The sequence below is a fragment of the Mytilus trossulus genome, chromosome 4 (assembly GCF_036588685.1).
Source record: "Mytilus trossulus isolate FHL-02 chromosome 4, PNRI_Mtr1.1.1.hap1, whole genome shotgun sequence".
NCBI lineage: Eukaryota > Metazoa > Mollusca > Bivalvia > Mytilida > Mytilidae > Mytilus > Mytilus trossulus.
The window spans coordinates 85,240,154-85,264,780 of NC_086376.1; the positions used below are offsets into that span (position 1 = coordinate 85,240,154).

At 30.1% G+C, this 24,627-nt stretch overlaps 2 protein-coding genes across 7 annotated transcripts in view; one reads left to right on the forward strand and one right to left on the reverse strand.

The window, feature by feature from the left end:
• Positions 1-18,812, reverse strand: part of LOC134716196 (zinc transporter ZIP13-like) — a 31,395-nt gene extending 12,583 nt beyond the window's left edge. The window contains exons 1-5 of the mRNA XM_063579035.1: positions 18,415-18,812; positions 4,566-4,670; positions 3,280-3,389; positions 1,970-2,239; positions 47-136 (exon numbers count right to left, since the gene is read on the reverse strand). Coding sequence (XP_063435105.1) covers positions 47-136; positions 1,970-2,239; positions 3,280-3,389; positions 4,566-4,670; positions 18,415-18,736 — 897 coding nt within the window. The 5' untranslated portion in view covers positions 18,737-18,812. The remainder of the gene's footprint in view (positions 1-46; positions 137-1,969; positions 2,240-3,279; positions 3,390-4,565; positions 4,671-18,414) is intronic.
• Positions 8,882-24,627, forward strand: part of LOC134716194 (F-box/LRR-repeat protein fbxl-1-like) — a 28,149-nt gene continuing 12,403 nt past the window's right edge. Inside the window, exons 1-3 of one of the 6 annotated variants that reach the window (XM_063579030.1) lie at positions 8,882-9,016; positions 20,846-21,326; positions 23,102-23,368. In XM_063579030.1, the coding sequence (XP_063435100.1) occupies positions 8,939-9,016; positions 20,846-21,326; positions 23,102-23,368 (826 nt within the window). In that variant the 5' untranslated portion in view covers positions 8,882-8,938. Of the gene's footprint in view, positions 9,017-15,003; positions 15,139-17,817; positions 18,136-18,845; positions 18,942-19,075; positions 19,318-20,845; positions 21,327-23,101; positions 23,369-24,627 lie in introns of those variants that run through there. The other 5 variants (XM_063579032.1, XM_063579031.1, XM_063579033.1 and 2 more) reach the window with 5 other exon arrangements.

Consider the following 24,627-nt stretch of genomic DNA (forward strand, 5'->3'; position numbering starts at 1 on the left):
TTAAGGTCTGAAAATTAAAACATGTTAATTTGTTATATAGACTCACCTTATTACTGACTATAAAACTACCACCTACAGCTAAACCATGAGTAAAATTATCTATCACATTGGCAAAAAGATTTAAATAACCACTTATCTAAAAAAAGAAAAATTCATATATATAAATCAATTCTGGTAATTTAAAAGAACTGCAACTGAAAAATGTCTTGCTGCTCCAAAACCTGATTGTTCTGATTTTCTTTTCAAAATCATTGAACTTTCAAACAAATATCAAGGTAAAGGGCTCATATAATAAAATCTTATACTAAATTAACATACAAAATATTGTTAATGGATAACATGTAATCTTTAGATAGAGTTCAATCTTTTTAAACTAATATGAATATACTAAAGCATGAAGAGAAAGTCAAGGTCATATGACATCTGTCAGACAGACATCTACAACAAATCCAATTACCAAATACAAATGTATTTGTAATATCTCATGTAACCTAGTCGTATTGTATAGAGTTGACCTTCAGATTAGTCGTATTGTATAGAGTTGACCTTCAGATTAGTCGTATTGTATACAGTTGACCTTCAGATTAGTCGTATTGTATACAGTTGACCTTCAGATATCTTTACGTTTTTGTGTCATTGGGTTGCTGTCTCAATGATGTTTACCTATTATCAGCTTTTAATATTACAAGATATAAAAATATCTGTCAACAAGGTTATCAATATAGAACTTAATTAAATAACAATAATTATATCCCTCCTCCCACAAATTGGTTACAAAGCATATCAATCATCACTGATGTCAGGGGTGGATCCAGTCATTTTAAAAAGGGGGTTCCCAACCCAGAATAAAAGGGGGATGTGTTCCAACCATATGTCCCCATTCAAATAAGTTGATTGTCCAAAGAAGGCTCATAGAAAACTTGTCATTCGTTGAACATTTGAATTTGTGGTTCACCTGTACCAACGAAACTGACAAAAGTTGGTATCAAACAAATAATTATGAATCCACAGTAATTTAATTTTCTCTTATGTAATGGATATAAAGTTTTTGTTCAGATTTTTGATGACTTATGTGTGTATGGTGATGTTTTTCTTGGGGTCTTTGTAAACTTGAGTAAAACCACATTAAATCTGATAAATCAACAGTTGTTTAAACAAAAATGAGCAATCTTTACATTTCAATTATATTTATATTGTAGAAATTATATCTGCTAAATCTTTAATGTTTATGTCTGCCTTCTTACATCAGCTGTTTCTTTGTGCATGTTATTAGATATTTGATTGGTTTTTGTCTATACCCTTTAAAAGTCAATTTCCAAGAAAAATGGGTGTAATTATGAGAGAGATTATCGCCTTAAATCATCATTACAATCTGTCACCAAATCCTTGACATTTCTTACCCAATTTAGCTTACAGTGTATTAAATCTAGTAAGTTATTTGAGTATAAATAAAGTGAAAATTGATGAAACTAAACCAATAAGGGCCTACAGATAATGTTTCAAACATTTAACAGGTATTCAGTTAAAATGAGTTAAAATATGAATTACGGTTAGCCATGAAAAGAAATAAAAACATTAAAAAAATATACCGTCACCTAAAAAAATGGCTATACTGTGAGATCAACAGTGAATATAGAATGAATGATGTTAAATAGGCATGTTCAACATCTTCTTCTAAAGAGCTAGCAATCTTCTCATTACAGAAGCAAAACCTAGAACTTCTGAAGGATATCTTACATCTACAGAAAGATGAACATAAAACAGCAGTGCAATATGGCAAACTTCACTGTTCTGAGGTTTTAATTAAAACTGCATGGTTTTCTATATTTTTATCATTGAGATGCAGTATTAAGAAGTTGAAAGATTAACTGTAAACCTTGATATACAAATTAAAGATGTTCATTTAAAAACAAGAAAATAAAACATGTAAACGATAGCGCCCATATAAGACATATAAATATAAACTTACTTTTATTTCCTGTGGTTTTTCAGTGTCCGTGGACAGCTGCATATGCCCCCCATTCTGCTGCTGTTTATACTGTTGTTCAGCTATACCAGTCTTTTTCTTTATATTTTTTGACTGTGGTACAGATTTACCATTCTCCTGAACACTTCCATTTTCTGTACTTTTATTGGACTTATGTTTATCTCTGTTACGTAAATTTTTATGTTTTGTATTTGTATTTTTATTTTGTTTCTCTGCCACCACCACTTCTTCCTCTTCACATTCATCACCTAACTGAAATTATACATGAAAACTGAAATTATACATTATAACCCAAATTATACATTATAACCCAAATAATACATTGTAACTGAAATTATACATTGTAACTGAAATTATACACTGTCACTGAAATAATACATTGTAACTGAAAATATACATTGTAATTTAAATTATACATTGTTATTGAATTTTTACATTGTAACTGAATATTTAATATCAAATCATCCACATGATGGCAGGTACACTCCAATGATACATGGTTCCCCTAAACAAACAACACCAAACAGAAACACATCTATATTATAGATGATTTTTTTCTGCCTCCGGAAATTGCACAGATTAAAGCATAGATAATCCTTCTTTCACAGGCAGAAAATTTATCCCTCATGATTTGGGATCAATGTTTGATTTTAACAATTAATTATTCTTTTGATCATTAAATCCACTGTGATAATAATTGGCTTGAAATATATTGACTTGGTACAGGAGGGAATTTTATAATTCATGGTACTCAAATAAGATAACAATGAAATTGATTGTCTTCTCAATATTAAACTTATTGAGTTGATTCCAATACAATGATTTCTCTATTGAAATTTTTAATTTATTGTTGACAATTTCTTGCTTTAGTGCACATTATATAAATCATAAAATATTCAGTGTGTATCAATATTTATGGCTTTCATCAGAATCCAGTTCAAAATCATTATATTAAAGCAAATTTCCTTAGGCACAGGACATTCATCTTTTGTGATGAAAGTACTATTTCTCATCAGACAAACATTTTCCCCTGATTACGAACACGTAATAATTTCAATGTTGATTTTGTTCCTTCTTAATTTTTAATGGGAACTAACTATTTTTTTCACTCCTTTTCTGAAACAAATGTAAGCAGGCTTTTATTTGGCTGACAGAATGTTGTCAGATTTTTAGTGGCAAAGTAATGACACAGTATTTTATTACACAGTAACTATAGAATCTGTATTGTAATCACATAGTTTTCTTTATGATATAGTTTGCAAAAGACATAATTTGTTGATATATATACATACATGGTCAAACTCTCCTTCTTTTGCAAAAGCCTTTTCTAGAACTAAAAATGTTAGTATTCCAGCTAATACCCACAATCCAACTGACAGGTGGCCTCCATGGTCATGGCTATCTAAAATAGAAATATATCACATATAACTTCAAATGGTATAAAAAAAAGTCACTGGACAATATAAGTGATCAAATTGTTATTGAACAGCATTGTAAAATACTGTGAATGTATGGCACATAATGACTCAATCGTTGGTGTTTTTTTATAATGGTTTAAATTACAAAGGTACTGGAACCAATGTTACAGATGAATATAAACACCAAAAGCATTATAAAAGATTCTAATCAGTAGTGATCAAATGTTGTTTATCTTCAGCAGTATTTTGTATTTACATTTAAAGATATAAAAAAGAAGATGTGGTATGATTGCCAATGAGACAACTATCCACAAAAGACCAAATGACACAAACATTAACAATTATAGGTCACCGTCAGGCCTTCAACAATGAGCAAAGCCCATACCGCATATAGTCAGCTATAAAAGGCCCTGATAAGACAATGTAAAACAATTCAAGCGAGAAAACTAACAGCCTTATTTATGTAAAAAAATGAAAAAAGTCTTCACATTAGTATATAATATCTGCTCTAGCTGTCTTCAGAAAATTCAGAAAAAGACAATCTGATGAACAGCAACATTGCTAATTAATTTAACATTGCAGGAGGGCAGGGTCAATCTGAGATGTACTTATAGTAATGCAAATTTATAGAAAATACATAGGTGGATTCAGGGAGGGGGGCCCTGGGAATCATTGAAGCATGACTGGAGCGTCCCCCCCTTAGGTCAGTCAGCGGGCCCTCCTTAGGAAAAGTTCTGGATCCGCCACTGAAATATCATTGTTTATCATGATGCTTACTTAAGCAAAAAGTCTTGAGGCATTAAAAATTGCACAGGCACTTGTCTAAGAATTTTTTTTTACCTATATACCTAATATTAAGGTATATAGGTAAAAAAAAAATCTGAGACAAGTGCCTGTGGAAAATTGGTATCTGTAATTATTTGAAAGTTGCTTGATCATGATCTAAAAATTAACAACTGTTGGCTGTTGGCTATATTTGTTGCAGGGGAGACAAGTCTGAATTCAAAGATGTAGATGTGATATAAACAGGGGTGTAATAGTATGAGAATGAAATACTTTCATTTGTAAGACCATCCAATTTTAAAAAATTGACCTTATGTATAAAATCAGCAAATATAATCTCATGCATTACTCATAATTGAAGAAATTAATTTACAAACTTTTATCTAAAGATTCCCATGCTTCAGGTAACAGATGGAGAAAGACGTCTCCCAACAGTCCACCAACAGCAAAACTTAATAACAGCTTCAATTTGTTTGCTGCAGCTAAAAAATACATAAAACTAATAAATTTAATAATAGCTTCAATTTGTTTACTGCAGCTAAAAAATACATAAAAGTAATAAATTTAATAATATATAGCTTCAATTTGTTTGCTGCAGCTAAAAAATACATAAAAGTAATAAATTTAAAAATAGCTTCAATTTGTTTGATGCAGCTAAATAATACATAAAAGTAATAAATTTAATAATAGCTTCAATTTGTTTGCTGCAGCTAAAAAATACATAAAATAAAAAACATAACATAGCTTTAACTTGTTATTTGACTGCAGCTGAAATACATACATGTACGGTATATATAAACATAGTTACAATGTTTCTAATATACAATCTTTTTTCACTATATTGCAAAAGTGTGTTATAAATAGTGATTTTTAGGAATTGCAATACTCTAAAACTGATTATTTTCTGAAAAATTAACATTTTTCCTTTAGGAATAACTGGCGTTTATTGCCCTGCATATTGCTTGGCTCAAATATTACATACATTCACAAAACTATATTTTTTAAAAAGCTTTAAAGTGCTGACAGTGGCATTAAACACTAATCAATTAATCAATCCATCGTTCACTGTCAGTAATTTCTATGGAGGTCTGGATTGGGATTACAGAATAGTGAATAATGGCCCATGGTTACAGAAAAATGAAACAAAGAATAGAGATAAAAATGCTATAAAAAATTGAGAATAATGCACAGACACACAGACACTTATTTGTTAGTTTGTTTACCCCTTTACCTTTTATACAAAGGTATTTTTTCAGCAACAAATGTATGTGGATTAAACAGGTGTTTATATATAAAGAATAGAAAAAAATAAAAATAAAAGAGAAAAATCATCTAAAATTAACAAAATACAGCAAACCAAGGATCAAGATCCCCATTCTGATCCTCTTCAATAGAAAATAGGTTTATGTATTTGCAAAATATTTGTTTTATGAGTGAGCTACAGATATATATGTTTTTATTATGGAAAAGTTGTTATTTACAACCCTGTTTGTAAGTACTATTTGAGAATTATGGCCTAATTTTGTAAAATATTTTATGTTTAAAACTGCACAGTAAATTTGAAATTATAAAGTTATTTCTATTTTAACACAGTTCTAAGTCTCAATAGTTTCAAAATGTCCTGTAACAGTTGTTTGGACCTTTAATAACTATTCTGAACAAAAATCTAATAAATATACCACTACAATGTATTCCATAATTTAAACATTTTGATCTTGGCCTTGTGCCTATCATTAAAATACTGCTGAAAATTTACAACTACAATTCTCTCAAAACTATTTAAACAAAAACTTCATACCTTAATTTCTTTTCTACATGGTACAAAGAAGTCAAATAAATAATTTGAAAAGTGTAATGTTAGATTGCAAAGGACACCCTTTACGTCAATTCTAATAACAATTTTATAAGATATATCTGATGTGCTGTACCTTTCTTTGTTATCATGGAGGATATCAGACCATTTACTGGTAAGGAAAGGATACAAATTCCAGTTGCTTGTAAATTGTGTAATACAAAAGAAATCAAATGGAAGTGTATTGACTGCGAAATTTTAATTTGTACGAAGTGCCGAAATGAAAAACATCCATTGGACCATCTTTCTTTAGACATTCGACAGATTGGTTCTCGGAAAAAAACCGATTCACAACATTTGTTAAATTTTCCTGTAACAGAATGTTCCCAACATAAAGAAAACGTGTCATTATTTTGTAGAACATGCAAAAAGCTTCTCTGTTCAAAATGTATAGAAGAAAACTTAAATGCAAACCATAAAAGACACTGTATTATAAGAGAAAATGAATATAATAGAAAATTGGATATTATAATTCACCAGAAAGACAGAGTGTTCGAATATCTTAACTATATAAGAGAGATCAAAGAGGAAATTTACCAGATAAGAAAAGTTGAAACTTCAAATTATTATAAGATGAGGAAAGAAATTTTGACAAGAAAAAAAGCTGCAAAAATCAAATCCATTATAAACACTGATTCTTTTAAAGCTGAACTTAATTTCATTAACTATAAATGGAAAAATATAATCAAAGCATTTCGTGAAAAACAGAAAATGATTGAAGAGGACAGGAAATTATTACATCACCTAAATATGAAATTTAAAAATATAATTAGGTCTCCTGATCTTGCAACTTTTTTAGAGGAAGCTGAAAAAAAAGATACTTTAACAAAACAAGAAAGTTACAAAAAATTAGCAAAAAAATGTGAGCTAAAACATCACCAGAATTTAAGCTCCATCCCTAAGTGTGAAATTGGATCAACTGAATTCATAGTGGCAAAGCAATTTACAACAGATTTAGCAAATATTCATTATATTTCTTCTGATTCTAATGACCTCTTGTGGATAGGAGATAATACATCAGCAATGCTTCAAAAGGTCAAAATAGATGAACAAAACATATTAGTTGAGTCAAAATATGATATAAAAATATTTGGGATTGCCTCTTTTTCTGCAGGCGATCTTCTTATATGCCCATATCAATCATCACTAAACCAAATATCAAGAGGTTCGGGGAAAATTGTGAATTCAAAATACAGAGTTAGAAATCTACATGTAAGAGCTGTTCATGTGACAAAAGATAATACGAAAGTTATAGTTGGAGCAAGGGATAATAAAGGATCTGTGTTTCCAGCATATGGGAATAGAGTAGTAATTGTGATGGACCGAAATGGAAAACACCTTGCAGTACATGAAAGTGAAAAATGAAAAGAAATTTTTCACATACCCTAGGAGCATAACATCAACTTCAAATGGAAATATTTTTGTTATTGACCAGTTATCAAAAGATGACACAGGAAGGGTTGTAGTTCTCAGAGAAGATGGAAACATACAATCAATTTACACTGGTAACCCTAGCAACAAAGAAAAGTTTACACCAGTAGGCATAGTAACAACCCCAAATGACAAAATTCTTGTAACCGATGGCAACAATCATGCTCTTCATGTCTTAGACTGCAATGGATCTTTTCTAGTATACATTGATACTCGTGACCTTGGAATTATTTATCCTTATTCTCTAGCATTTACTTCATCACAAAAACTTTTAATTGGAAGTGTTCATGGCAAAGAAAACCCAGGCAAAGGAAAACTTTTTGAGGTTGTTTATTGTGGTATATAGATATAGTATGTAAAACCTTGACAAATATAAAGCCGGATTTCAAATTTGTATCCAAGCATTGTTATGAATTATGGAGAGAAATATTCATTAAAAAAAAAAGAGTTTATGCATTCATTTTTTCAAATCTAATCTATTAAGGAAGGGGGAATAATTACTAGATGCTGCAGCCAGATTTATTAAGAAGGTCTTATGGTAAATAGAGTTAACTAAAGTTGAAATTCAATATTTTACCCATTGGGTTTATAAGGTTAATGTAGTTTTGATAAAAAAAAAAAGATTTTTGTGAACTGCTCGAAAAATTTAGGAAGGCACTGGGTCAACAACAGTTTGGGTACATAGAACTATCACTCTTTTCCTAGTACTTCTCTCTGAAACCACACCTGAGTGAAATCAATGAATCTGATTACTCCTCACTATAGATGCTGTGAAATATTTATGGATAGATAACCAGAAATCAATTTGAGAATGTTCTCAATCTCTGTCACAATTTTTCCCAGGGTATTGATCAGAAAACATATCTAGGTAAATAGTGGTAACAGTTTGTGAAATAGATCAGTTTCTCATAAAAGTAAACAATCAATAATAATCCCTAAATTAATGTTTTATTATACTTATTTAGAACAATTTATTCAAAAGCCTGTTTTCTGACAATATAAGATTCTGATGGATAATGTATCCTATCATTGCAATGACTTACAATATAAATTGCGATAGATTCCGGCACAGACTCCCTTCAATATATCTGACGATGTTTCCAAAGCCTTCATCCATCACTGAGTTAGATATTCAATAATTCCATTCTGAACTACCAAATAAATCTCTTTGCAGTAAAAATGCACTGAATGGAAATTTTCAAGAAGATAGCTTTCTTTCAGCAAATTACGATAAATTACAAGTCAGATCTTGCAAATTAAATCTGTTTTCAGATAATGCAATGAATGGAACATTTTAAAGACGACCATGTCTTTTCAAGATAAGAACTTGTAAACAATTCTGTTTACAGCAAAAAGCGCTGACAGTTTCTTAACAGAAATAGTTTTTTTTTTCTTCAATAAATCTTGTTGAAACAAAATGAACTGAACGGAGCTAATAGAAAGGAATTAAGCAGCTCTATTGGCCAAATGCAAATAATGATAGCTAAAGCATACAGATTTGAAATCAAATCTTGTCTGAAGGATACAACCCATCACAAAGCTCAGGTAAGACTTTACCAAGATATCAAAGCAAAAAGTCAATTCTCAAAAATGAGGTTAAATTAAAGAAAATAATGAATAAATGGAAATTGTAAAGAAATACCTAATATGTATAATATTCTGTAGTACTGTTGTTTGTTAAATTAATAGTTCATTGAGGGAAAATGTCATTTTTATTTATTTTGGGTTTTTTTGTTGATGTTTAGTAACAACTTTGCATTATTTTTCTAACATGTAACTTACATTATAAAAATAAGAACAAGATGATAGTGAATGATGCAAATCTCCACTAAAGACCAAATGACATTTTTAAAGTAAACAGCTATAATTAATCAAACAGCCTTCAACAGTGAGCAAAATCCATACCTATTAGCAAGCTATAAAAAGCCTCCAAATGACAAATGTAAAACTACTTACAGTCTGATTTATGTACAAAACAATAAATGATAAACAAATATGATGAATAGTAGAGAAGGACAACCAGCTTCATTATACTGAGATGGGTTTCTCAATGAAGGATTTGCAACTTGCAAGGGTTTTAAGATATCACTGGCAAATCAGATTGTTTCATTGCAACCAATAACAGTTTTTTATTAACTTATTTGGATAAAAAAAAAATACTGTACACCAGGTAATTTTCAGGGGTGTTTAATTTGCTTATTTTAGAGGATGAAAGAAACTCCAGAAAAAAATTCCCGGAAAATTTTGGCAAACATCCAGTAACTTTCTTACAGCTAAAGCATTTTGTAAATAACCTAAATTTATTCCAGTCGAAGGGTCAATAAATGTAATCACTGTCAAGTGTAATAAGTTAATAAGAGTCAAACAATATAGGAGTGTAAGGTACTCTGTCTGCCATTTACCCTTTCAAATTATATAATTATTTATGGAAAATAAAATATGATTTTCTTTTGTTCAATCATTTATTGAAGTGAAATATTTATATAAAAATTCAATTTTAGCAGCCACATTGGTTCAGTTTATCAAAAAAGCAAAGTAATGAATTATTCACTTGCAAGTGTATAAATCAACATCATTAAATCTGTATGCATGTGAACCTCAACTAAACCTCTAAGTTAGAGATGGATTACGCATAAACTATGCATGTTCAGCTAATAAAGGAAAGAAAAATGTCAACATTGAAAGTGAAACAATGTAGAACCTAAACACTACAATACAAAACAACAACAACATAAAATATCACTTTTTTTATGACAAACAAATATGAAGGATATTTGTGTTTTTTTCCTTAACTCATAAGAAAAAACATTTTATACTTTAAGTTGTACAAGAAAAGATTTTGTATGTTCTTTACACCCCACCACTTTTTCAAGTAAACAGAATAAAAAAAAACAAAAAAAACAAGGGAAACCACCCCTGATTACAAATTATGTTTGTTTCTAGGTTGATTTATTTTATCAAAACAAATATATTACAATGTCCTTCCTTAATGTTAATCAAACTTGCACATTAGATATTATGTAAATAGGTTGGTTTGTTTGTAAACTTTATATTTGCCTGTTCATCAATTATTATTGTGAATCTTGCAGGAAATCTCTATATATACATACATACATTGCATAACATAATTTCTTACTTTGTAACTCTTTATAACATGAATATATACATACTGAAAAAAAAAGAAACTTGTTACCAGTAAATAAAATGGTTTGACATATATATATGTGCAACATAGACTGAAATATACAGCATAATCTTTCTGTTTCATAGTCCTATTCATAAATGCATCAATCATACCATCATGATCTGATATAACAAGCGTTAATCGTGACATATTTTGTATGACATTAGGAAGCATAAAATTTATTCTAATCATAGAAGTAAAATAAAATACTTCCATGTTCTTATGGAGAAGTTAAGCCAGAATAATATGTTCCCTGTAGCATAATGACTGCCTATGTGTTAATCTGATTGAGTTCAGTGAAACATGTACATGTGCAAAACCTAACTACAGATTAAAACTGATCAAGAATCAGGGGTTATCGATACTTCAATTAATACAACAGATGTCTGAAAAACACAACAACAACATACACACATATATACAAAAGACTTAAGTTTGTCCCTATCACCATGACTCCAAAGTTTTAAGGTATGCATTTAAGGCAAAGCTTAAAAGTTTTAAGACTTTTCTATATAAAACTATGTATGACGCTATTTGTGATTATACTATGCATAACTATTCTATAAAACTGATACTACCCTGACTCTTGATATCAAGTTCAAGCAGATCCTACAGATTATGTTTACATGATACAAGCGTGATTATATTATTCATTTCCTTTTTCTTATAGTATAAAAAGAGGTTACGTAACACACAGATTTGTATCCAAGCAAAGCGTATTGTACCTTAAAAGAATTTCAGAATAAGCTGATTTCTTTGGTATTAAATTGCATATATGTTTTAATATATCAGGTCAGAGATTCAATCTCCATTCTAAGTTCAGTTGTGAAGTCTGCGACCTTAGGCCACGGTTTTTTAATTTGTTGGTTTACGGATTTTCTCCATGAAAAAGTCGGGTCGGTCGGTCGGAAAAAAAAAGAAAAAAAAATCTTTCAAGACAGAAAACTGATATGCAAAATAAAAATATATTTCACCTTTCTAATAAATGTTTGTCATACTATTTTTTCATCGTTCTTAAATTTTAGTTTGATGAAATATTATTGCTCAGCTGTAAACATCGCATGACATTGTCTAATAATTTCCCGTAAAAAGGGAGGCAAAGACGAAATTAAATCGTCATTTCACAAACAAGAAAAACAGATTCACGTCAGTTATTTGACTTAGCTTTTAATCAAAACTTGGTGAAAAATAATAAGCACGAAAACTGAAAAAGAAAAAAAAAGTAAAAACGTCGTACAAAATAAGTTTCAACACACGTGTCAAAAAAGTAATAGACTCGTCCACTGGAAAAAACGAGATTATCAGGTTAAATAATCTGTTGTCATGCATTCCCGTTTTTTTATCCAAATGGACGATATTTTTTTATTATCTATAAAACAAGAAAATTTCAAATGATTTGTTAAAATTCAGTATTTTAACTTGATGTCTTGAACTTCCACCTGTCCACATTTGGACAAGTCTATTTATATGAGAACATGCATCTTACGGACTGGTGACAAATAAGGGAAACGAACTTATTGTGTAATTGGTTTTAAACACAGGTTTCGTTCCGCAAAATTATTTGCGCAAACGACATTTCAAGGTCATTAATAATTGATTTGTCTATTTTTAGAAACGTAAACTGAAAGTTTCATTTTTCACAACAGAAAGTGTCATCACTTCTCTAAGTGATTAATGCATTTTATTTCATAAAAAAGGATATTTTAATTATTTTTCAGGGATAATGCATTTCTTAGGGTCGGCGAGAATAAAAAACCTGAAAATTCGATTTTATTTTTATTTTGGAAATCGGCAAAATCGAGTCGGCGGATCCGTAAACCAACAAATTAAAAAATCCTGGCCTTATGAATGACATCTTCAAACTGACAGAATGTTCATCTAAATACAAGTAGTAGCTTTCCATAATGCAAGTTTGTTTCTGAATTGGTTTAGTGTGCTAACATTTATATACATGTGCATCATACTCATAACCTGGATGTCTATGAGGGTGATTATTTCAGGTCATCACACTTGACTTTCACAGTCAAACTTAAATCTTGATTTTAAACTTATTATAATATGTTTTTTTTTAATGAGGATTTGTATAAAACCTTACAACCCAAAAGGCAATGAAAGTATGCATTGTCTACCAGTACTAAGAAATAAAGTTATACTAAAACGACTTTGGTGAAGATTATGTATTTTGCTGTTGCACCACTGTCCTAGGTTAAAGGATGGGTTAACAAAAATTAACCCTGTCACATACTTATGTCCCTTTCCCTGGCTATGAGCAAGTAATCTAGAGGTTGTAATTGTGTACAAGAAGCATTTCTTCATAACAAGTGGTTTCCTAAAATCGAGCTGTTAGTTGTCTCTTGAAATTATTTTACTTTTAGATATACAGGGGCCTTATAAAGCCTACCATAAGGTATGTGTTTTGCTCATTATTGAAGGCCCTACAGTTAAAACTTTTGACAGTTGTCTCATAAGCAATTCTTAATTTTAATATAGAGGATTGAATGACCCTTTTAAGCAGATAAGCTTAAAGTTCAGAACATATACAAATCACCATATCTTTATCATAGGTCCACAAGATAGTTTGTTTAGTAATATTATCTATCTATTATCCTCATTTACCTTGACTTTCCATTTTCTCAGGTTGGGTCAATCAACTTGATATACTAGTAGTTACATGTATTTCGTCATTTATGTAAATGTGCTTGTTCTTGCTTTTGGTGGTATTCAGTATGTTGACCTAAAGATGTTGTTGGATTGCTGTCTGACTGAGATTTACCCCACATTTACTTTCATAGATATAAGAAGATGCGGTATGAGAGTAAATGAGACAACTCTCCATACAAGTCACAATTTGTAATAGTAAACTACTAGTATTATAGGTCAAAGTACGGCCTTCAACATGGAGCCTTGGTCCACACTGAACAGCAAGCTATAAAAATCCCCCAAAATAACTTGTGTTAAACCTTTCTAACAGAAAAACCAAGTCTAATTCATATAAATAATGAGAATCAAGAAACACTTATTAACCACATCAACAAACTACAACCACTAAACATAAGGTTCATCACTTATGATAGTTGCAAACAAATGCAAATGAAACAATAGTGTATTATCACAACATAAAAAGATTCACTTTAAAATATCAATTGAAATGGCTTAACTCAATCATATAATTTTATTTGAAAAAAAACCCCAATGTATTCATGTTTCGCTAGTACTAGCACATTTCCATATTTAATGAACTATGAAATCTTGATCAAACCCTATTTTGCATATATACCAGTTCAATGGATATAAATTTATGTACATGCACTACATTTCAAGTTGATGTGACCACAAACTACCTTTAAATAACAAAACTTTGGCATTTCACTTCATAATGAACATGTGCACTTTAGTCTAAGGTTCAATTGTGGTGTGCCCACACACTAGCCTAAACAAAACTTAAATCAACCAAAACATTTACCAGATACTGGACCAACAGACAGATGGATACATAGACCTTAAATGATGCCCATCTCCTAATAGTTTATCATATAACAATTATGTTGCCACATAAGGAAAAATTTAAAAAGTCTGCTCAGCAAGAGAAACATTCTTATCTTTCCTTAACTCGAATAATTCAGGCCCCTCTATCCACTACTTTTCTCGAGGTTAATGGAGTGATCGGAGTGATCGTAATATAACGCCTGGATTATTCGGGTTAATCTTTCCTTGATAATATATTTTTGTTTATATTAGATGTGCAAACAGTATAATGTTTTTTTCTGAATTCACTTTATTTTAACATTCATCTGGAAGTCATGAATATTCATGTACCGGTAATTGCCATGAATACACACCATTACAACATTTGTCTCTTCTATAAATATATTTAATACCAGAAATCCATTTCTATATTTATCCCCAGGTTTCCTGTGATCCATTAGTATATGAATTAAAATTAAAGTAAACATAATCATATCATGCCAATAAAATCATTGGTGAATTCTAGACCATGCAATATAATTTCAATTATAGATATTAGCCTTTGTTCAATTCAACAAGGAACAATTTACATCAGCCAATATTGAACATGGAAGTATATTATGTTACCTTTTAAGTTCATAAATAATTCTATTGATTTCTCACCAACAGACCACAAACAAGCACTCAAATATTAATGTCTCCATAGAAAAAAAAACTATGGAAAAACCATCAAACTATCTTCTGAAACAAATTATCCTATCCAGACATTGGGCTAGTTTTTTTTATCTACCCACCCAAAGTTTACAGAAGTTAAACACAGAACCAATTAATCAATTTGTGAGCATAATTTTCCATTAAATAATTAATGTGATTAGTAGCTGGTTCAGCTTATAAAAGAGCACCTGCTGTGAGATTAGTTATCTTTTTATTAATGGAATGACCTTGTAATTTGGTGATATATCTAATGATGACTCTGCACAGTGAAGTACAGCAAGTGGAATCTTCTCTTTATATATCTGTAAGTCTACAATATGTTATAAATGTCTGTTGATTTTGAAATTTGTCCATAGACTAGCTTAAAACTAGCTTTACTTAATCAAATCATGGAAGTACTATATTGTCAATATAATACTTCCATGATCAAATAGACAAAAATTCAATTTTTAAATACACTGGCAGTTTTAGAGTTTCTCATATTGTACAAATGTTGTATAGAGTCAAATATCTTATTAAAGACTGTACATGTTGAGATGTGGATGTTCTTAGTATTTTTGTGTTGTTGGGTTGTTGTCTCGATTATGACTTATACCCTACAACAATTTTTATTGAAATCTATAAAGAGTTAGAATATGATTGCATTCACATTTATATACAATGTATATAGCGACAGTTATTCCACAAAAGAGTTTTGTATAATTTATCTGATTATGATGTCTAGTAGTATTGTCTACATGTTTTGTATTTACACACTATAAATACATATTATTTGTAGAAGAAAGTCACAAACATATGACAACCAGGGGCAAACTTCTATCATATGATAAACATTTCTTTTAAAAGTACCCTCATGGAAAAAAATCAGGGTCACATACTGTATATTATAATGTCATAGACATATGACATATTTAAAAGTTTTCTCCTTGAAATTTGGACATCATACTTTAACAAATGACAAATAAAATCTATGAATCATTTTAGACTTAGTTCCCACTTGGGCCATGTGGGTACTTGTACTAAACTTTGGAATTGATTGATGTTGTCAAACAAATATGTTACACTTTTTTTCTGTCCTTACAAGAAAAACATAAATCTTTTCAGTGCATCTAATTATGCAAATTTAAAATTCAAATCACTATTTTCAAATAAATTTTAGCTTGTAGATAGACTGACAAATCTTTTACTTTTGATGTGTCACACTAGGAAAAAAAACATAAATTTTCACAACAGTTCTACATGTATAAATAAAAAAAAGCTTGAAGTGAACAAATACGAGTTACATCTTTGAATAAGGTAGTGTTATAAGTTGGTACTGAATAGACAGGGTTTATAATGGATAAAATTCTTTGATGAAAAACCATATTTTCACATAGGCGGATCTAGGGGCTTGGGCCTGTATTGTGGAAAAAACTTGCTTGATTTAATACATAGAGAATCACTAAAGCATAACTTGAACGGGCCTCTCTTAGGTCAGTCAGCGGGCCCCACTTACAAAAAGTTCTTGACCCGCCACTGAAAGCACCTGACAAAGAGTACACACTATTTGAATGTAGCTTAATCATGTCAATTGTTATACAACTACATGTATGAAATATAATGTTACATTATCTTCTAAAGTTTTGAAGTTGCTTACATATATATTGTATGTTTCTTGTCACTTGTGTATACTGTGGATTCATTTTTATTTGTTGAATACCAAGTTTCATGGGTTTCGTGGGTATAGGTGAACCATGAATTCAAAAGTTCAAGGAATATCATATTTTCAATAGGCTTTGTAATAGAGATTGGCAAAACCACGAAATCAAATGTCCAAGAATATAGCAATCCACGAAAATTGATATCCACGAAAATAAATGAATCCAAATATACATGTACCAGTAGTATTACAAATGTATGTTTGCATTTTAACTGGTCAGGGTTTCACTTTTTGCAATAAAGTATTATATAAACATGGTAAAGTAAAAGCGTTAAGCTAAACCTATACAGCGATCCAGTAGCTATGCAACACCATAGCAATATACAGTACACTACAATATGTTCTAAATGTAGATAATCAACATCAGTCTTGCTTTCGTTCCTTTGTAATGAACCATTTAATGGCTTGCAGTTTACAGCAATGATAAAAAGAGGTTATGTCTTTTCTGATATCATTACACACCACAGTAAACAGATATTCAAATCAATTTGTCTTTATAATTGCATTTTGCTTATTTTGATTACATAAGTATTGCCATGGTTATAGAAAAGTAAAGAATTAGTTCATGTACCTCAGTTCTTGACAAAGGGTCATATGCAGACACTTTTGGAATATAAATCTAAGTACATTCCACATATTTAAAAGATAAGATAAAACATGGCTTGTTTTGAATATTTGAAGGAAGAATATTTCACTAGGTATTAAAATATTAAAATCACTTGCTGGACCAAGTTAAAATCAAATAAAGATAAAACAGAAGTGCAGGATATAGAGGAGGGGGGGTTAGAACTCCACTCTTTTTTTTATAGACAATCAATGAATTTGAATGGGCACATATGATTGGTATCCTACTTTATCCTTTTGAATATGGCAGGATCCCCTTCCACCCTGAACAGTAACTAAATTAATTCCTAATTTCACAGTGATACACTGCTTTCATTAACCAATAAAAACCTCATACTGCCAGTAACTGGACTGAATCTTTAGAGATTATATTTAAACTTTTAAGGAATTATTTGAGTTGTATTTTTTTCTTTAAAAATAAATCAAAAATTAAATTAAACATTACATGAAGTCATTTCAAATGTAATAATCAAAGGTCATAATTTTTAATATTGTACAAATGGTATTCTTGTCTGCATGAGAAAATTGTTTAAATTTAATATTAATTTGTACTTTCTTTATAATTGCAAAACAAAGTAGTGTAGTAAAAGTGCAATCACTGAATAACTAGCTAACTAGTTACAATGTTGTATGTAAACCAAAGCCATAAAATAGAGTCACAATGTTTGTACATCTTGTCTTAATTAGATCATATTCTGTGATCTGTGCCAAACTGTGTATTGGGATGATCATTCTGCACAACTAATGCACATGGATGCTAATGATGACCTTGAAATAACATTTTAAAATCATGTAACTGTTACTTGGGAAACTTAATTAAGTGGGCTGATGTTTTGAAGGTGATATTAAAAGTGCTAACATTTGTTTATTCACACATTTGGATATATATAAGTGTCATTGGAAAATTTCAAAATGACTATGGGATCTAAAATAAAAGCCTCTGAGAGTTTTCGTGAAGCTTGTTCGCCCTATCTGTCAGTAAGTATTAAAAATATGTGTTACTGTATGAAAAAATAATTTCATTTTTTTTTATCTAAGAATTTAAAGGGCATCTCTTATGTTGTTAGAGTATAAGCATAAAACAATTATATTCTATTAAAATGTTTATTTGTCATTTCTAAATTCATTTTTTGTACAATAAAAAACATGTAAGCAGAGTAATATATTTTCCACATGATTTCACTCTATATAAGTCGCCCAATGTTCCTGATTGTTGGCATCTGTTTGTAATTTGATACCTCTGAGAGAACAACTTACCTCCGTGTTTCAATGCAGGTCCAGCCTCAATCGGGATAATCAAAAGAGGGAAAATGCCACTGAGACCAACGGCTATCGAACCACACACTGAAAAAATCCACACTTCAGACATATTTCGCTCTCCATCCATAATGTTGCTGTTACTGTTTGATTTTTCCTCGAAGTTGTTTGCCACGTTTGATTCGGCAGATGTTGTCGTCCTCGTGGATCTACCGTTAGATTTGATATGTGGACTTTTAGCTCGATGTATCTCTCCATTTGACAGTCCTATCAGTATAAAACAGATAGTGAATGTTAACAAATATTGGGAGGTGACTGTCATTGTTTGTGTTCACATATTTATCTATCTCCGAATGATGAGTTGTTGACTGGGGAAATCCCATTCATAAATAGAATATCGAAAGTCCTCGGCTTTTTACCATTCACTGACGTTAATGTCCTTGACCTTTTTCATTAGATACTGATCAGCTGTCTATAACGGATTGCACGTAAAGGTTTTGACATCAACTGGACAAACAATTCATAAAGTATAGCAACAATTTTAATTAAAAAACATGTATTGATGTCATTGGTACACTTTTTCAACAATGTCAATTCTAATTTAGTCCTAATATCAAAAGGTTAACTGATTGAAAATTATCAATTGAAATGTATTGGATAAGTTCAGAGGTGTTCCTAGATAAAAGAAATCTTTCTGCAGACGATTTTTAACAACATCCAGCATTTTTATCTTGTCAGTAGGTTAAAATATTTTTGATAGGAGTGTATGATGTATAATAAAAACATTCAATTATGGATTTTGCAAGATCAACAATTTATGATGTTGATATTGATTCAGCTAGGACAAAGTTAGCACTTTCTAATTCACAACAGGATACTTTTGATCATTTCATTGTCATATCGGTTAGTAAATACATTGATTTTTTTCTATATTTTCTATTGCTTGCATGACTCTCTTACCTGAAAAGTTAAAAGCAAAATATGGCACAACATTTTAAAGTTTCAACTGCTTTTTTGAGCACAAACTATAGCTGTAATTTCATGATGAGTTATGTCATGTATGGTAAAATTCTAGAATTTTACAAACTATGATATTTAGGAAATTTAGATTATAATATTGCAGCATGAAGAATTTCAAATGTGAAATCTTGTCAGTTTTTACATATTTGGTTTTCAAAACCTATTCATTTTTCGCATAACAGCTTGAGGGTTAATATGTTAAGTAAAAACATGTATATATGATCATAGACAAATCCATGCATGTTTTATTGATAACTGAGACTACTATAGTCTCAGTTGATAATAACCTTTTTTATATATATATAATTATTAAAGTTATTAAGATCATTTAATCAATTTGAATAGAAGAAATAGTTTGATATATTTCATTTTGTGACCCAATTTCATATCCAATAACCCCAACCCCAACCCCAATCACCCCCAAAAAATAAACTAAATATCACAAACAAAAAAATCAAATATGCATTTAGGAATAACAAGTGTTTAATGTTTTCAATAAGCTATTCTTATCTATAAAGCAGTAATATTGTGTTATCTTTGTATTAACATTTATTTGTTTATTAAACAGCAAAAACATCTGTTCCTGCAAATTTATATCTGTGGTTTAAAGTGTTATAAAATGTGAATAATACAGTATTTCTGTAATGGTTATCAAGTACAATTTTTAGTTAAATATTGAGAACAAGTTTAATGTTGTATCATACTTCATCAAGTATCAAAGTTAGAATTCAGTCATTGGATAATTAGGGTTTCGTGGCTTTAGTTCTCTATATTGTGTTTTGTTTACTTTTGGTTGTCTTTTTGTAAGGTTTTGGGTTTTTTTGGCAGTATTTTAGATGTGTTTTTGACTTATGAGTTTTAAATTCGCATTCATAACTTGTGCCAATAATATCTTTGAAATAACATTATTGCTCCTTATTTTGCTATAAAAGTTTTCCTTTATTCAACCTGTGTCCTGAAATCTTCCAAAAGCTAAAATGTTACACACAGACAAAAAATGACTGTTTGACCTAAAGTGAATGTTCAGCTAAAAAAAAAACCTCATAGCACATTCCTTTATATGATTTTTACAACACAGCTTTTACTATGAAATAGAAACAAATCCATACACTATAATAAATACATTTGTATAAATATGTAAGTTTTTAACATAAAGTTTAATTCTGGTTTGAACTATCCCTTCTTTCTCAATTAGTTACATAGTTTTGTACAATAAATATAAAGAAACACAAAATATGTTTGATTGATTGATGGTTGCTTTTATGGAATCAGTGCAAAAAAGAATATGTATCTATCCTGACAAGCAAAAAATGTATGAAGGATGAATTATATAGTGATTTAATACAGAAATAGACATTTCATTATGATGATATATATATATGTGAATTTTTTTTTTTTAATTTTTTTTCAGTCATTAAAGATACATCAACTTCCAGAGAAACTGTTAATGAAAGTATTCTCTTACATAAAACATCAAGATTACGGAAAACTAGCAAGAGTCTGCAAAAAATGGCGAATGATTGTTTACAGCACACAGTTATGGAAAAATGTATCCCTTCGGCCAGAGTACGGTGGCCTTCATGTGAACAGCATCGAAATTTTGATGCAATTGATTGGCATTAGATTTGGAAACACCATGCAGACAATTGAACTCCCGAGTGAACTTATTACTGCTCCAGTACTACATGAGCTTTCAAACAAGTGTCCGATTTTAAAAAACATGACACTTGATTTTTCAAATGCTATGCAACTACATGATTTTAATGATTTGAATGCGTTTCCTTGCAATCTGAGAACCATGTGTATTTGTCTATCTGAAGTGATTTTCTTAGAAGGTTTTATGAGAAGAATATACAGCTGTCTATCTTCTCTAGAGGTGTTGCATCTTATAGGTAATTATTTTTACACTTTCATATCAAATTATAATGTTAAAGTTGTTAGTTACCATAGAAACCAGTGGTAACATTCTTGCCTAACCTTCACTATCTTATTGTTTTTCACTTAAAGATAATCAATAAAAAGACCATCATTGGCTAATTTTCTCTCAATTAGGCTTCTAACTGCAGTAAGTGCACCATGGCTAGAGAAATTGAAAGTGAATTGTTGAAAGCTTTGTAACGATATTATGCAATAAATTTGTAGACAAACTGTCAATGATTAAATCAACAACTTCCTTTTCAAAGGATATTGGAGTCGATAAAAAGTTTAAGCATGTTTATATTGGAACATTTGAAGCATGGTTAACTTTACTTTAATACATTAAACTTTGATAATGATGCTAATAAAATAATCCTGTATAATATATAACTTGACTGGAAAATTAAATTCAGTATTACTATTTTTGTTCTAACGATTCTTTACAAGTAAATTGATATAACACAGAATTTTCAGCTTGTTAAGGGCATACGATACAGTTTTGATCCTGTATTTACAAGTTCATGAAAATTTGCATATAGGCTATTTCTTACCTGATTAAATCAAATATGTAATAAAAAATATACCTTCATGTGCTACTTTTTGAGTAAATGAGGTCAAAATTTTGCATATTTGCTCAAAGTCGAGATTTGTGGCCGTAATTTCTTTTTTGAAAGAAAGGCATAACTTTTTTGTTATAAAAGATAAACACAAATTGTTTTTTGTTAAATAATCCGTAATTTCTGCATTTTATAAATATCCTAAAAAATATGCAATTTTTTATTCAAAAATAACTCATATTTATCAAATGTTCATGAATTGAGAAAAAAACGTCATTTTTTACTGCATGTTTATCAAAATTTAAAGAAATCCTCTATTTACAGTTTTATAAAATTTGGGTCACATAATCTCCCTGCAAAATAAAACAAAATGCCGTTTTGAAAAATAGGGGTCCATGAACTCGTTTTCAAATTAAATCAGTTTGAATGCTAAAAATCAGTCGAAAAATACATCTTTTCCCGATATGTCACAGTTTGACGTCGCAAAAATAACAAATTACGTTAGCAACGTCATTACCTTCCCTGTAACTGTATCGTATGCCCTTAATGACGAGTTTTCTTTATCGCTTATATATAAATTGAATATAACAAGGTTAATTTTTTATATTCTTTTTATTGATTTGAATGTCACAGCTTCTCAAGGGATAAGCTTAAAAGGGAAAAAAATTGAAATGATAAATACAAAGTAATGTGTGGTATACAATCAATGGTCAGAAGCAAAACATTACAAAAAAGTGACTAGAGGGAAAACGCGGGTCAACAAAAGTACAAAGTATCAATTTCATCTGTCAAACTCATACTGCACTCTATACAAATTACGAAAAAGATTAAAGGACATTATTTAAAATCTGCCAGAAACATCTTATTCCTAAATGACAAAAGATATCATCAAGGCAAAAAATGATTCTGTTTGTGACTTTAAAAATAGATAGCTTAAGGTGGTCAGACAAAAAGTTTACTTTAATTCTGCTCTTAAGAACTACACTGTCTTCATTTTAGTGAACCATACCATTGATTTATTAACTTAAGTCTTACTGTTAAAATTTTCGAACAGTTTTTATTTATTTTTATTGACATTTTTATATTTCAATTGTATTATCATGCTGAGTTTTACATGTATATCTTATTATCTCTTTTAAAATCTGTAAGAATCAATTTAAAATGATCTTGATGTTCTTAATTGAAAATTGTAGGCACTTTCGAAATGTCAACTGAGGCTGAAGAAGACATCTATGAAGTTGTTAATATTGGGAAGATCAAATCACACACACCAAATTTAAAAGTTGTGAATTTATATGGTATTTCATTTATTGATGACTCGCACATTGAATTACTGACTTCCAACTGTATCCATCTAGAAACATTGGCCTTGAACTTCTGTCTGAGGGTCAAAGGTGCTTCATTCAAAACACTTCTCCAAAGATGTAAAAAGCTGAAATCACTACTGCTGCAACATACAGGTGGGTTTGATGAATAGCAATGTTATAACATAAACTTTATTTTTTAAATGAAACAATGCCTTACATGATTTTAATGATTTGAATGCGTTTCCTTGCAATCTGAGAACCATGTGTATTTGTCTATCTGAAGTGATATTCTTAGAAGGTTTTATGAGAAGAATATACAGCTGTCTATCTTCTCATGTAAATATAACGGAATTTGATGAGACTGTTATTAAAGTGAGAGGGTTAGCGCTATAGAACCAGGTTTAATCCACCATTTTCTACATTTGAAAATGCCTGTACCAAGTCAGGAATATGACAGTTCTTGTCCATTCGTTTTTTATGCATTTTGTTATTTGATTTTGCCATGTGATTATGGACTTTCCCAATTGATTTTCCTCTGAGTTCAGTATTTTTGTGATTTTACTTTTTACAAAGTTAGGAATATGACAGTTGTTTTCCATTCATTTGATGTATTTGAGCTTTTGATTTTGGACATTCTGTTTTGACTTTTCCTTGAAGTTCAGTATTTTTTTCTATTTTACTTCTTTTTTTTTACCATGCCAATGACTTTTACTAGCTGAAAAAATAAGTGAGAAGTTTTCAGGTAGCAATACAAAATCTGAATTACAGTAACACTATGACAAAAAAAGATGAGAAAGAAACCAAAGGAAACAAAAAATGTCCCAAAAAAACATCAGAGGTGAACATACTTTCTCCTACAATAGACAAATGTCAGTACAACATGTCAAGTACTTAATTGGTAAGAGTGTAAACAAGGAGACTAGTGAAATAATCAAATATCTACTTTAAACGTTGAATTCCCCAAAAGACAAAATATTAAACCACAGTTTGTGATTTATTTTTAATCTGTAATACGGTAGCATAACCACCAGAGATACTTTGAAAATGTAAAATGAGATATCTGTGCAGGAAAAGCATTCAATTGGTCCATACAAGCATCAGTTTCAAATCAAAAAGACTATTTAGTAAAACAATACTAAATAATACTGTATTTGTGAATGTGTACCATAGGCAGATCCAAGAGGGGGGCCCTGGTGGGCCTCTGCCCCCCTTTCATGGGAAAAATTTGGTTGATTATATAGGGAATCAATGAAGCATGACTGGAGCCCCCCTATCTTTTTAGGTCAGTCAGAGCCAGCCCCCCCCCCCCCTCCCTAACAAAAAGTTCTGGATCTACCACTGTTATAAGTAACTAACAGTTAGAGCAATAAAAAGAACTACCTTAACTTATATAAAATCTAAGCTTTTCTATA